General features: G+C 39.1%; 2 protein-coding genes across 2 annotated transcripts in view; one reads left to right on the forward strand and one right to left on the reverse strand.

The window, feature by feature from the left end:
• The window catches only part of oip5 (opa interacting protein 5), a 32,079-nt gene extending 28,909 nt beyond the window's left edge, over positions 1-3,170 (reverse strand). Inside the window, exon 1 of the mRNA XM_061969026.2 lies at positions 2,770-3,170. Coding sequence (XP_061825010.1) covers positions 2,770-2,944 — 175 coding nt within the window. The 5' untranslated portion in view covers positions 2,945-3,170. The remainder of the gene's footprint in view (positions 1-2,769) is intronic.
• A 133-nt stretch (positions 3,171-3,303) lies between these two features.
• nusap1 (nucleolar and spindle associated protein 1) overlaps positions 3,304-14,461 on the forward strand; it is a 19,152-nt gene continuing 7,994 nt past the window's right edge. Inside the window, exons 1-8 of the mRNA XM_061969024.2 lie at positions 3,304-3,491; positions 7,315-7,380; positions 7,470-7,601; positions 7,684-7,831; positions 8,808-8,888; positions 8,960-9,072; positions 13,063-13,250; positions 13,322-13,473. Coding sequence (XP_061825008.1) covers positions 3,417-3,491; positions 7,315-7,380; positions 7,470-7,601; positions 7,684-7,831; positions 8,808-8,888; positions 8,960-9,072; positions 13,063-13,250; positions 13,322-13,473 — 955 coding nt within the window. The 5' untranslated portion in view covers positions 3,304-3,416. The remainder of the gene's footprint in view (positions 3,492-7,314; positions 7,381-7,469; positions 7,602-7,683; positions 7,832-8,807; positions 8,889-8,959; positions 9,073-13,062; positions 13,251-13,321; positions 13,474-14,461) is intronic.

Raw genomic sequence — 14,461 nt, forward strand, 5'->3', positions numbered from 1 at the left:
ATGGTTACTAAAGTATGATACAATGTTTAGTGAACACAACATTTAGCATGGTTACTAAAGGATGATACAATGTTTAGTGAACACAACATTTAGCAGGGCCACTTAAGTATGATGCAATGTTTAATGAACACAACATTTAGCAGGGCCACTTAAGTATGATACAATGTTTAGTGAACACAACATTTAGCATGGTTACTAAAGTATGATGCAATGTTTAGTGAACACAACATTTAGCATGGTTACTAAAGGATGATACAATGTTTAGTGAACACAACATTTAGCAGGGCCACTTAAGCATGATGCAATGTTTAATGAACACAACATTTAGCAGGGCCACTTAAGCATGATACAATGTTTAGTGAACACAACATTTAGCAGGGCCACTTAAGTATGATACAATGTTTAGTGAACACAACATTTAGCATGGTTACTAAAGTATGATGCAATGTTTAGTGAACACAACATTTAGCATGGTTACTAAAGTATGATGCAATGTTTAGTGAACACAACATTTAGCATGGTTACTAAAGGATGATACAATGTTTAGTGAACACAACATTTAGCAGGGCCACTTAAGCATGATGCAATGTTTAATGAACACAACATTTAGCAGGGCCACTTAAGCATGATACAATGTTTAGTGAACACAACATTTAGCAGGGCCACTTAAGTATGATACAATGTTTAGTGAACACAACATTTAGCATGGTTACTAAAGTATGATGCAATGTTTAGTGAACACAACATTTAGCATGGTTACTAAAGGATGATACAATGTTTAGTGAACACAACATTTAGCAGGGCCACTTAAGCATGATGCAATGTTTAATGAACACAACATTTAGCAGGGCCACTTAAGCATGATACAATGTTTAGTGAACACAACATTTAGCAGGGCCACTTAAGTATGATACAATGTTTAGTGAACACAACATTTAGCATGGTTACTAAAGTATGATGCAATGTTTAGTGAACACAACATTTAGCATGGTTACTAAAGGATGATACAATGTTTAGTGAACACAACATTTAGCAGGGCCACTTAAGCATGATGCAATGTTTAGTGAACACAACATTTAGCAGGGCCACTTAAGTATGATACAATGTTTAGTGAACACAACATTTAGCATGGTTACTAAAGGATGATACAATGTTTAGTGAACACAAATAATACACTATATAATAATGTAATATTTCGTATGATTAGATAACGTTTATAAAGACACGCATTTTTTCCTGTCAAAATCTAAATAATTATTTGCACTTAGTAAAAAAAAAAAAAAAAAAAAAAAAGGATTTTATTAACACACTTTTCCCAGGCTTTCGCAGGCCAAAAAGAACGATGTGGCGGGCCAGATCTGGCCTCCAAGCCTTGAGTTTGACACCTGTGCTCTATTTAAAAAAGGGGACCCTGAGCAGGGGAATTTAGCAGGGCCACTTAAGTTTTATACAATGTTTAGTGTACACAACATTTAGCAGGGCCACTAAAGTATGATACAATGTTTAGTGAACACAACATTTAGCAGGGCCACTAAAGTATGATACAATGTTTAGTGAACACAACATTTAGCAGGGCCACTAAAGTATGATACAATGTTTAGTGAACACAACATTTAGCAGGGCCACTTAAGTATGATACAATGTTTAGTGAACACAACATTTAGCATGGTTACTAAAGTATGATGCAATGTTTAGTGAACACAACATTTAGCATGGTTACTAAAGGATGATACAATGTTTAGTGAACACAACATTTAGCATGGTTACTTAAGTATGATACAATGTTTAATGAACACAACATTTAGCAGGGCCACTTAAGTATGATACAATGTTTAGTGAACACAACATTTAGCAGGGCCACTTAAGTATGATACAATGTTTAGTGAACACAACATTTAGCATGGTTACTAAAGTATGATGCAATGTTTAGTGAACACAACATTTAGCATGGTTACTAAAGGATGATACAATGTTTAGTGAACACAACATTTAGCATGGTTACTAAAGGATGATACAATGTTTAGTGAACACAACATTTAGCAGGGCCACTTAAGTATGATACAATGTTTAATGAACACAACATTTAGCAGGGCCACTTAAGTATGATACAATGTTTAGTGAACACAACATTTAGCATGGTTACTAAAGTATGATGCAATGTTTAGTGAACACAACATTTAGCATGGTTACTAAAGGATGATGCAATGTTTAGTGAACACAACATTTAGCATGGTTACTAAAGGATGATACAATGTTTAGTGAACACAACATTTAGCAGGGCCACTAAAGTATGATACATGTTTAGTGAACACAACATTTAGCATGGTTACTAAAGTATGATGCAATGTTTAGTGAACACAACATTTAGCATGGTTACTAAAGTATGATGCAATGTTTAGTGAACACAACATTTAGCAGGGCCACTAAAGTATGATACAATGTTTAGTGAACACAACATTTAGCAGGGCCACTAAAGTATGATACAATGTTTAGTGAACACAACATTTAGCAGGGCCACTTAAGCATGATACAATGTTTAGTGAACACAACATTTAGCATGGTTACTAAAGGATGATGCAATGTTTAGTGAACACAACATTTAGCAGGGCCACTTAAGTATGATACAATGTTTAGGCTTGCTAAACTTAGGCTGCTGCCCCCGCGACCCGACCTCGGATAAGCGGAAGAAGATGGATGGATGGATGGATGGACAATGTTTAGTGAACACAGCATTTATCATGGTTACTAAAGTTTGATAGAATAACTTACGGAGAAAAGCGATGGCGTCCAGACATTTGATTTCTCCGCACACGGAGAAGGAGTCTGCGAGCACAGTGTTGCACTGTTTGCAATGGAGGCTCGCCAATCTTTGGGATTCTTTATCGCTCTCAACATTAGCTTCGTCTGAGCGGTCTATGAGGACACTGTCGCTGAACTCCATCATCTTCTCGGTCTTCTACCCTCTTTTCAACTCAACTCTTGACTTGCTGGAGACAAACAATCGCGCCGCTCGTGCAGGAAGTCTTGACCGGAAGCAGAAATGTGTAGCGCAAAAAAAATAAAAAAAAAATGGCAATAATTGTTTAGCTGCCGAGTATTCTACACTTTACATGCTGACATTTAACGAAACGCGGTATCCGTTTTGTTGTTCATTTTCGACTCTCGCTTTTATTTTGGCAAACAAGCGGAAGCTTGAGCAAGCGTGCTCTGATTGGCTATCGGGCGCCAAGCTCGCAACCAGGATTGGCTGAGGGGCGTTTCCGGATGTATTCATCAGCCAATTAAATGCATCCCGCCAGTGTTTTGAATCCGACTTGATCAGCCGTTAGTTGTGGTGAGTTTTGGAGCGTCCAACTCGTGTGCGCTTTCCCTACATGCTTCTACTTTTAATTTTCATCGAAAACTAGTTGGAAAAGATGGATTTGGATTCCATGAAATACGCGGAACTGCGCAGCCTGGCAAAACAGTTTGGTCTCAAGGCTAATTTGAAGGTAAGGAAGCCTCCCGGTTCGGTGTATGTTTTGTTCGTTGAATTGTCTTTTCAAATTGAAACAAAAAAAACAACCTGAATCTCCGTTTAAAAAGAAAATTAAAAAAAATGAAATGTTCTTATTATTTGTGCAGTTGAGCACTAACTACTAGGGGTGTGGGAAAAAATCGATTCGAATTAAAATCGCGATTCTCACGTTGTAAAATTCAGTATCGATTATCATTTTTCAAAAATCGATTTTTTTTATTTTTTTTATTAATCAATCCAATAAAATAATACACAGCAATACCATAACAATGCAATCCAATTCCAAAACCAAACCCGACCCAGCAACACTCAGAACAGCAATTGAGAGGAGACACAAACACGACACAGAACTATCCAAAAGTAGTGAAACAAAAATAAATATCAATAATAGTAACAATTTCAACATAGCAGTGATTAAAAATCCCTCATTGACATTACAATAGTCTGCTTACACTTGCATCGCATCTCATAAGCTGGACAACACACTGTGTCTAATATTTTCACAAAGATAAAATAAGTCATATTTTTGGTTCATTTAAAAGTTAAAACCAATTTACGTTATTGCAATCAGTTGATAAAACATTGTCGTTTACAATTTTATAAAAGCTCTTTACCAGAGGTGGGTAGAGTAGCCAGAAATTGTACTCAAGTAAGAGTACTGTTACTTTAGAGATTTATTACTCAAGTAAAAGTAATGAGTAGTCACCCAAATATTTACTTGAGTAAAAGTAAAAAGTATGTTGTGAAAAAACTACTCAAGTACTGAGTAACATACACACACATATCATATATATATATATATATATATATACACATTGATATATGCAGTATATCATTTATATTTATTTATTTTGCCGTTTTTGTTTACATGTTAAAGGTGTTTTACTGAATATACATGCATGTTTAACACATATAGATTCCTTTCTTTCATGTTGACAAGAATATAAGTTGGTGTATTACCTGATTCTGATGACTTGCATTGATTGTAATCCTGACAGCAGTGCTTAACGTCCACGTTTTCAAATGCAGGAGAAAAAAAGTTCCTCCTTTCTGTCTAATACCACATGAAAGCGGTTGGTTTTTGGTATCTTATTTGTCCAGCTTCCATATTCGTTTTCACACACTTTACAAGAAATACATTGGCGGCAAATTCCGTAGCTTGCTAGCTTGTTTGCGCTGGCTTTCGGAGACTCTTATTTTGAAAGCGCAGGCGCGATGGAGCAGCACTTTTATTGTGAAGACAGGAACTGTGCAGTCAGTCTTTAGGCTTGTGACGGGATATACGTTTGAAATAAAAAAGTGTCTTTTTTCCTTCACACTTTTGATTGATTGAAACTTGTATTAGTAGATTGCACAGTACAGTACATATTCCGTACAATTGACCACTAAATGGTAACACCCCAACAAGTTTTTCAACTTGTTTAAGTCAGGTCATGTGACCGCCTGGCTCTGTTTGATTGGTCCAACGTCACCAGTGACTGCATCTGATTGGTGGAACGGAGTCAAACGTCACTAGTGACTGCATTTTATTGGTGGAACGGAGTGAAACGTCACCAGTAACGCAGGCACTTTGAAGGTCTGTCTGACAGACCAAAACAAACAAAGCGTGCATTAACAGATCGATAAAAATTGGTAGCGAATAGCGAGCTGAATGTAGATAAATGTAGCGGAGTAAAAGTAGCGTTTCTTCTCTATAAATATACTCAAGTAAAAGTAAGTTGCATTAAAACTACTCTTAGAAGTACAATTTATCCCAAAAGTTACTCAAGTAGATGTAACAGAGTAAATGTAGCGCGTTACTACCCACCTCTGCTCTTTACAAAAATCTACTACTCTGCTTGCATGTCAGCAGACTGGGGTAAATCCTGCTGAAATCCTGTGTATTGAATGAATAGAGAATTGTTTTGAATCGGAAAAATATCGTTTTTGAATCGAGAATCGCGTTGGATCGAAAAAATCTATTTATAATCGAACCGCGACCCCAATAATCGATATTGAATCGAATCGTGGGACACCCAAAGATTCGCAGCCCTGCTAACTACGTCTTTTTATATTTCATAATAAATACAATTTAAAATCCCTAGTAAACAGAAACGGAGAAACAGACCAAATTGATAATTTTTCATCTGCAGACGCCGGAAGTTTCATTATCAAAGTAAAAGTGGGAATAATTACTACGGTGCCTGTTGTGACTCTAGACCAGGGGTCGGCAACCCAAAAATGTTGAAAGAGCCATATTGGACCAAAAATACAAAAACAAATCTGTCTTGAGCCGCAAAAAAATAAAAGCCATATTACATACAGATAGTGTGTCATGAGATATAAATTGAATTAAGAGGACTTAAAGGAAACTAAATGACCTCAAATATAGCTACAAATGAGGCATAATGATGCAATATGTACATATAGCTAGCCTAAATAACATGTTAGCATCGATTAGCTTGCAGTCATGCAGTGACCAAATATGTTTGATTAGCACTCCACACAAGTCAATAACATCAACAAAACTCACCTTTCATGCACAACGTTAAAGGTTTGGTGGACAAAATGAGACAGAAAAAGAAGTGGCATAAAACACGTCCTAGAAAGTCGGAGAAAGTTATACATGTCAACAAACTACGGTGAGTTAATGGACCGCCATAATTACCGTAGTAGGACAAAACAGCGCTCGCCAAATACTCGAATCAGTGACGCAGGTTTAATATAAACAGTGGGATTTATAACAATTAGGGAGGTTTGTGTCATGTGTGTCCTCCTACAGAAACCATATTAAAACAAAAAATATATTTTTTCCCCTCATCTTTTTCCATTTTTCATACATTTTTGAAAAAGCTCCAGAGAGCCACTAGGGCGGCGCTAAAGAGCCGCGGGTTGCCGACCCCTGCTCTAGACCAAATGTAGAGGTGGGAGAAATACTTGATTTTTAGTTGCATCGCAATTCGGACATGGACAATTATAGAATCGATTCGTAAACGTCAATAGTCCATCCATCCATCTTCTTCCGCTTATCCGAGGTCGGGTCGCGGGGGCAGCAGCCTAAGCAGGGAAGCCCAGACTTTCCTCTCCCCAGCCACTACGTCTAGCTCTTCCCGGGGGATCCCGAGGCGTTCCCAGGCCATAGTCTTCCCAACGTGACCTGGGTCTTCCCCGTGGCCTCCTACCGGTTGGACGTGCCCTAAACACCTCCCTAGGGAGGCGTTCGGGTGGCATCCTGACCAGATGCCCGAACAACCTCATCTGGCTCCTATGCAGACAGTTCCAAAATGTGGCTTTGTTCCAGTTTTGCACACATTTACAATAATTTAATGAATGTGGGAATTATTTGAAGTGTCTCTTATTCCAGATGAATTGTTTTTTGAACTTGCAAGTGATAAATGTTTATTTAGTGTCGCGAAAAGAAATGTAAAACTGCATAAATGTACATAAATAAAAAAGGCATCGATAATCGATTTTTGTAAGCTGCACAAAGGTTCCCACCTCTACTAAAATGAATTTGGAACCACTCAAGGGAATATTGGATATGGCGTAACAATCTATCTACGTAAATTTCTGCGCACATCACATAAAGTGCAAAACGAACAAACCCGGAAGTAGCGATTTTAAAGTCAGGACTGGCCTGCCTGAAAAAAACTGTCAGGTTCAAACACCGAACTACCTATTAAACGAGACAAGAAGCAAGGAATCAGGCAGAGACAGAGTTAAATTTTGCTCATGAGGAGAAACGTTTGGGGCTGCACACTCAGTTACGGTCTCCCACCACGCTCTGAGCCTAACTGATCCATTGTGTGTGCAAACAGGCTGACAAGTTACTGAAAGCCCTCAAGCAGCATTTTGATCAACAGCAGAACACACAGGAGGAAAAGGTAAATTAAAAAAAACACACATAAGATTCGTCAAAAATAGAATGGCAATATGTTGTTTTATTGACACTGTTTTCAACCGTGTTTTCTAGAAAGAGGAATTTGAGGTTGAGATTTGTCACGCGCCCCCGGTGTTTGTGAACACACGTCGTGGGAGAGCAAAAAACAAAAGAGCCGATGTGGAGAACGAGTTTTCTACTGAGGACGAAGCCAAGTTGGACGAGGTAATGACATCACAAACATCCACGTAAGCAAGCTGGCTAAACGCAACACCCGATGTATTAACCCTCTCTCTCTCTCTCCAAGGAGTCCGGTGAGGCGGTCTCAGCTGGTCCGCCCCAGCATGACAACAAGAGGAGACGAGTGTCTTCCCCCTCCAAGATGGAGACTGCAGGCAAGCAAGTTGTTGTGGTGCTGGAAGACGTTCAACTGCCGAGTGCCACCAAGAATGAAGGTTAGCGTCCCTGCTGGCAAACCATTCACATCTTTCATCAGATTATCACGATTAAATATTCATGTTTATTAGAGATGTCCGATAATGGCTTTTTTGCCGATATTGTCCAACTCTTAATTACCGATACCGATATATACAGTCGTGGAATTAACACATTATTATGCCTAATTGTGTTGTGATGCCCCGCTGGATGCATTAAACAATGCAACAAGGTTTTCCAAAATAAATCAACTCAAGTTATGGAGAAAAAAAAAGTGCCAACATGGCACTGCCATATTTATCATTGAAGTCACAAAGTGCATTATTTTTTTTAACATGCCTCTAAATAGCAGCTTGGAATTTGGGACATGCTCTCCCTGAGAGAGCATGAGGAGGTTGAGGTTGGGGGGAGTGGTAGCGGGGGGGTGTATATTGTAGCGTCCCAGAAGAGTTAGTGCTGCAAGTGGTTCTGGGTATTTGTTCTGTTGTGTTATGGTGCGGATGTTCTCCCGAAATGTGTTTGTCATTCTTGTTTGGTGTGGGTTCACAGTGTGGCGCATATTTGTAACAGTGTTATAGTTGTTTATACGGCCACCCTCAGTGTGACTAGTATGGCTGTTGACCAAATATGCCTTGCATTCACTTGTGTGTGTGAAAAGCCGTAGATATTAAGTGACTGGGCCGGCAAACAAAGGCAGTGCCTTTTAAGGTTTATTGCCGCTCTGTACTTTTTCCTACGTCCGTGTACACAGCGGCGTTTTAAAACAAGTCATACATTTTACTTTTGGAAACCGATAATTTCCGATATTACATTTTAAAGCAACTGCCGATATTATCGGGCATCTCCAATTTTAAGTCATTCTACGCTGCAGATGGACTGTGTAAAAATATTCTTTGGATTGATAATGAAGAATTAATGCATTCATAGTGACAGCTCTAATTCAAATCATATTCATTTGTCTTTTTTTTTGTTTGTTTTTTTTTTTTTTTGTTCAAGTTCCACGTCCCAAGGCTGGTAAGATCCCCCGTTTAATAGGCGACCTGGCGAAGAGGAAGCCCTTGAAACCAGTCACTCCCAGTAAGTGGCCGTTGCTTTCACTTTCACTCCCATCACAGAACCCCAGTCAATTTGTCCAAAATGTGGCGCAGATTTCAAAAAGCTCCACGAGGCCCAATTCAACAAGCTGGAGTCCATCGACGAGTACATGCAGAGGAAGAACAGGAAGACGGAGCCGATCCAAAAGCCTGTGAAAGAGCTGAAGGTATGCAAGAGGAAGAGCATGGCGATACGGCCGAAAACTGTAATTAAGTGTTTTATATTGGCCGATATCAATTATTGATATATTTTTTGTGACCTATGGAAAATAAGGACCGGGAGAAAAATATATGCAATGTAAACATTGCTGGCAGCTTAGTTGCCAGAATTTTTGTCTTACATTTCCATTGGTTTTTAAACATTATATTGTTAATGGGAAAACCGTATAAGTTCTTTTTTTTTAATTCTGGCAACTTAGCTGCCAGTTTTTCGACCGTAAAAACAAATGTACCATCTTTCCATTTACAGTAAAACATCATTATAGACATCAACCGTAGATTTTACAGTAAAAAAATGGCATTTCAATCAACATAATTTTTACCCAAAAAATGGTAGTTTTTTCCAATTTACAGTAATATGCTGTAAAGAACAACTTAAAATGTATTGTCATTTGTATCAATTTGATGGGTAGTTTTTATTTTCATTTAGACAAAAACATGTTTGGAAAGTATGATAATATACTGTAATATTTGTTGCAATAATGGATATGATAAATGATAAATGGGTTGTACTTGTATAGCGCTTTTCTACCTTCAAGGTACTCAAAGCGCTTTGACACTACTTCCACATTTACCCATTCACACACACATTCACACACTGATGGAGGGAGCTGCCATGCAAGGCGCTAACCAGCACCCATCAGGAGCAAGGGTGAAGTGTCTTGCTCAGGACACAACGGACATGACGAGGTTGGTACTAGGTGGGGATTGAACCAGGGACCCTCGGGTCGCGCACGGCCACTCTACTACTGCGCCACGCCGTCCCTATACTGGATACTGTTAAAGTATAGAAGGCATGCAATTTCAAGCAGTACGTATATTTATTTATGAAAAAAATGTATTACATTTAGTAGGGGTGTAGCGGTACACAAAATTTCAGTTCGGTACGTACCTCGGTTTAAAGGTCACGGTTCGGTTCATTTTCGGTACAGTATCAATCAATCAATCAATCAATGTTTATTTATATAGCCCTAAATCACAAGTGTCTCAAAGGGCTGCACAAGCCACAACGACATCCTCGGTACAAAGCCCACATATGGGCAAGGAAAAACTCACCCCAGTGGGACGTCGATGTGAATGACTATGAGAAAATTTATAGGGGGGGGGGTTGCCCACATATGCGGTATAGTTAAATATACATTACCAAAATGTATATTTTTGTTACCCAAAAATATAAATTTTTCTTACAAAAAATTTATATTTTGTAAGAAAACAAAATATAAATTTTTTGGTTATTTATTTACCAAATTTGTAAACAATGGCTTTATCCTTTTAACATTGGGAACACTATAATAATTCTGCCCACGTTAATCCACATTAAACTGCCTCAAGTTGTTGCTCAGATTAAATAAAATGACAAAACTTTTATTCTACATATAAAAAGTGCAACATTAAACAGTTTCAAGTCAACTCATCATGCTTAATTTATTACAGCATTTGGGAAGCCTGTAGTTGATTTTTATTATGTAAATGTTATATTTTTATCAACATGTGATAGCAGGGACCCTGCCATTCAAAACTAGGCTGCTGCATTACTAATGATTAATGTAACTATAGCTGAAAAAATAGTACCGTATTTTTCGGAGTATAAGTCGCACCGGAGTATTAGTCGCATCTGCCGAAAATGCATAATAAAGAAGGAAAAAAACATGTATAAATCGCACTGGAGCTATGAAAAAAACTGCGACTTATAGTCCGAAAAATACGGTACAATAGCAATAGGAGAGACTATTCATCCCTGAACACCATGGAGTTCATGTACCGTATTTTCCGCACTATAAGGCGCACCTAAAAACCACAATTTTTCTCAAAAGCTGACAGTGCGCCTAATAACCCGGTGCGCTTTATTACGATTCATTTTCATAAAGTTTCGGTCTCGCAACTTCGGTAAACAGCCGCCATCTTTTTTCCCGGTAGAACAGGAAGCGCTTCTTCTTCTACGCAAGCAACCGCCAAGGAAAGCACCCGCCCCCATAGAACAGGAAGCGCTTCACCCGCCCCCATAGAACAGGAAGCGCTTCACCCGCCCCCGGAAGAAGAAGAAAAAACGCGCGGATATCACCGTACGTTTCATTTCCTGTTTACATCTGTAAAGACCACAAAATGGCTCCTACTAAACGATCCGGTTCATAAAAAGACGCAATCTCTCCATCCGCACACGGATTACTACCGTATTTCACAGCAACTGAACCGCACTGTGGAACGGGAGCACGTACGGTGAATATTCGCTCCACAGGGAATGAGAAGTCATCCTTCACTGTGGTTCTAGCTTGCCATGCTAACTTCCACTCATGGTGATATTCAAAAGGAAGACCTTGCCAAAAGAGACCTTTCCAGCCGGCGTCATCATAAAAGCTAACTCGAAGGGATGGATGGATGAAGAAAAGATGAGCGAGTGGTTAAGGGAAGTTTACGCGAAGAGGCCGGGTGGCTTTTTTCACACAGCTCCGAAGGCGAACACACCTTCACTAAGACGGGCAGACAGCCTCGGACGACATACGCCAACATTTGCCAGTGGATCGTAAATGCTTGGGCAGATATTTCGGTCACAACTGTGGTCCGAGCTTTCCGGAAGGCAGGATTCACAGAACAACAGCGACACTGACTCCCGATGACTTCTACGAGACGGAACCGGCCATTTTGGATCCCATGCTTGCGCAACTTTTCAATTCGGACACCGAAGACGAAGAATTCGAAGGATTTACGAATGAAGAATAACTTCAGAAGGTGAGCGCTATGTTTATTTTGTGTGTTGTGACATTAACGTTCGAGCAACATTATGTTACTATTGCTCTACACCATTTTGAATTTTACTATGTTTGTGATTGCACATTTGCGTACATTTTGGGACAGAGTTGTTAGAACGCTGGTTTTCAATATATTATTAAAGTTTGACTGAACTATCTGACTGTTTTTTTGACATTCACTTTAGCGCAGCGTTTTTTTGACATTCACTTTAGCGCAGCGTAGGCGCGGCTTTTAGTCCGGGGCGGCTTATTGGTGGACAAAATTATGAAATATGTAATTCATAGAAGGTGCGGCTAATAATCCGGTGCGCCTTATAGTGCGGAAAATACGGTAGGCTTAATGATGCACTTAAATTATTATATCAACTATCAGAGACAGAAACTCTTCATTTAACATAATGTCCTGCTTCAACACAGCTCAATCAACACAGAAAAAGGTAAAGTGAAATAACAGACAGACAGGGCTTTGCTGTCCGTAACACAAAATGAGCTAACGTTACGCTAAAAGCGAATTAGCCTTCACCTCAAGCCAGGACTGCGAGCGAGCTGAGCTGCCGTTTGTGTTTCTAGAAGGTCAACGGGCTCAAAGTGATGTCACTAGTAGTTGACTGGGAGGTGTTTATTATCATTTGGGGAGAGTCCGCTGCCTGATGCTTACCTGCTAAACGCTAAGCACTGACTACATGGGCTCTGAATACGCACTGCTGATTGGCTGTTACCGCTCTGTTTGTAACCAATCAGGTGGTTGTGTGGGTGGGACAATGCTGGGTGCTGTGTAGAGTCCTGACAGAGGCAGAAGGAAGCGGAGGCGGCTACCTAATATGTTCGTGTGGAAACTCGTTCGGTACACCTCCGAACCAAACCGAAACCCCCGTACCGAAACGGTTCAACGTACCGTTACACCCCTAACATTTAGTGAGAAAATATTAAGTACTTTATTGACACATACCATTTCCAGGTGTTTGCGGGCCAGATCTGGCCCTAGAATGAGTGTTTTTGTAGAGTTGCAAAAAAGTTTCAATTTACGGGAGTCAAACTTTACCAACAGCACCACCATGTGGTGGCTTTGTCATTACAAATAATAGCACCAGCATCACAATTGGGGTGTGAGTTTTAACGCATTTTTGGCCAGTTGTGTATGTTTTAAAAGGTTAAACGTGGTGCTCACCATAACGTGGTCATGTGACGCAGGCGGTGAAGCCGAGGCGGTCGTCCAAGTTCACCCCCGCGGCCAACAGCAGCAGCAGCAAGAAGACGACTGAGGACAAACGCAGAACGGCTCTTCTTTCTGCCAGCAAAGATCCTGCAAAGAAGCTCGCCGGGAAGAAAGACGCGGCGTTCAAGCCGTCAGTCCTTTCCACGCGGAGAATCAACGTGAGGTGAGGTCTTGAACGAGCGAGGCGAGTTAGTCCGATCACACAGTGATCAGACTAGCGACGTCCACTTGCAGGTTCACGGAGGCCACGCCCGACAACGAGTACAAGATGTCACTGCTGAAAACGCCGTCCCGCATGTCCTTCAACGTGGTGGCCAGCACCCCGAATGAGGGCAGGAAGTCCAAATGTGTCAGGGCTTCCACGTTCTCCGTCACCAAGACTCCAGGTACCTTTTTTTTTTTAATGTTTTCACCATCAATCAACTGCATTGATGGTTACCCGTTAGGATTTTCCTTTCTAGATACTTTTCTTTAGACCTTTGAACATCAAAACTGTCGCCGCCATTATGATGTGCAGTGCTGTTGTTAAATGACTAAGTCTTCAACTATAGAAAGTACTTCAATGGTCGAAATCTGCGCTTTTGAGTGTTGTACGAGTTATTACTGTAATCTACGTCACAGCAACTCAGACAGCAGAGTGGGCGGGGTTTGTTTTCAGAGCAGCCAGCCCGAAACGCGCGTGTCAAACAGATGCGGAAGCAGATTTACGTGATAATATATCATATTGTATTTCTTTATTACACTTTGCATTCATATTTTGATGTTTTTTTTACATTTTTTACATTTTCCTTGGTCTGAGAAGTAAAAGAGGAGCGACGTTCATATGTTGTTAATATTCAGTGTTTCATCGTCATAGTTGATATTGTAAATCCCACTTTCTTTATTTTAATGTAGATTTTGGGTGTGTATATATATATATATATATATATATATATATATATATATATATATATATATATATATATATATATATATATGTGTGTGTATATATATATATATATATATATATATATATATATATATATATATATATATATATATATATGTGTGTGTATATATATATATATGTGTGTGTATATATATATATATATATATATATATATATATATATATATATATATATATATATATATATATATATATGTGTGTATATATATATATATATATATATATATATATATATATATATATATATATATATATATATATATGTGTGTGTGTGTGTGTGTGTGTGTGTGTGTGTGTGTGTGTATATATATACACCGTATTTTCCGCACTATTAGCCGCACCTAAAAACCACAAATTTACTCAAAAGCTGACAGTGCGGCTTATAACCCGGTGCGCTTTATATATGGATTAATATTAAGATTCATT

This window comes from Nerophis lumbriciformis, linkage group LG08 (assembly GCF_033978685.3).
Source record: "Nerophis lumbriciformis linkage group LG08, RoL_Nlum_v2.1, whole genome shotgun sequence".
NCBI classification, from domain to species: Eukaryota; Metazoa; Chordata; class Actinopteri; order Syngnathiformes; family Syngnathidae; genus Nerophis; species Nerophis lumbriciformis.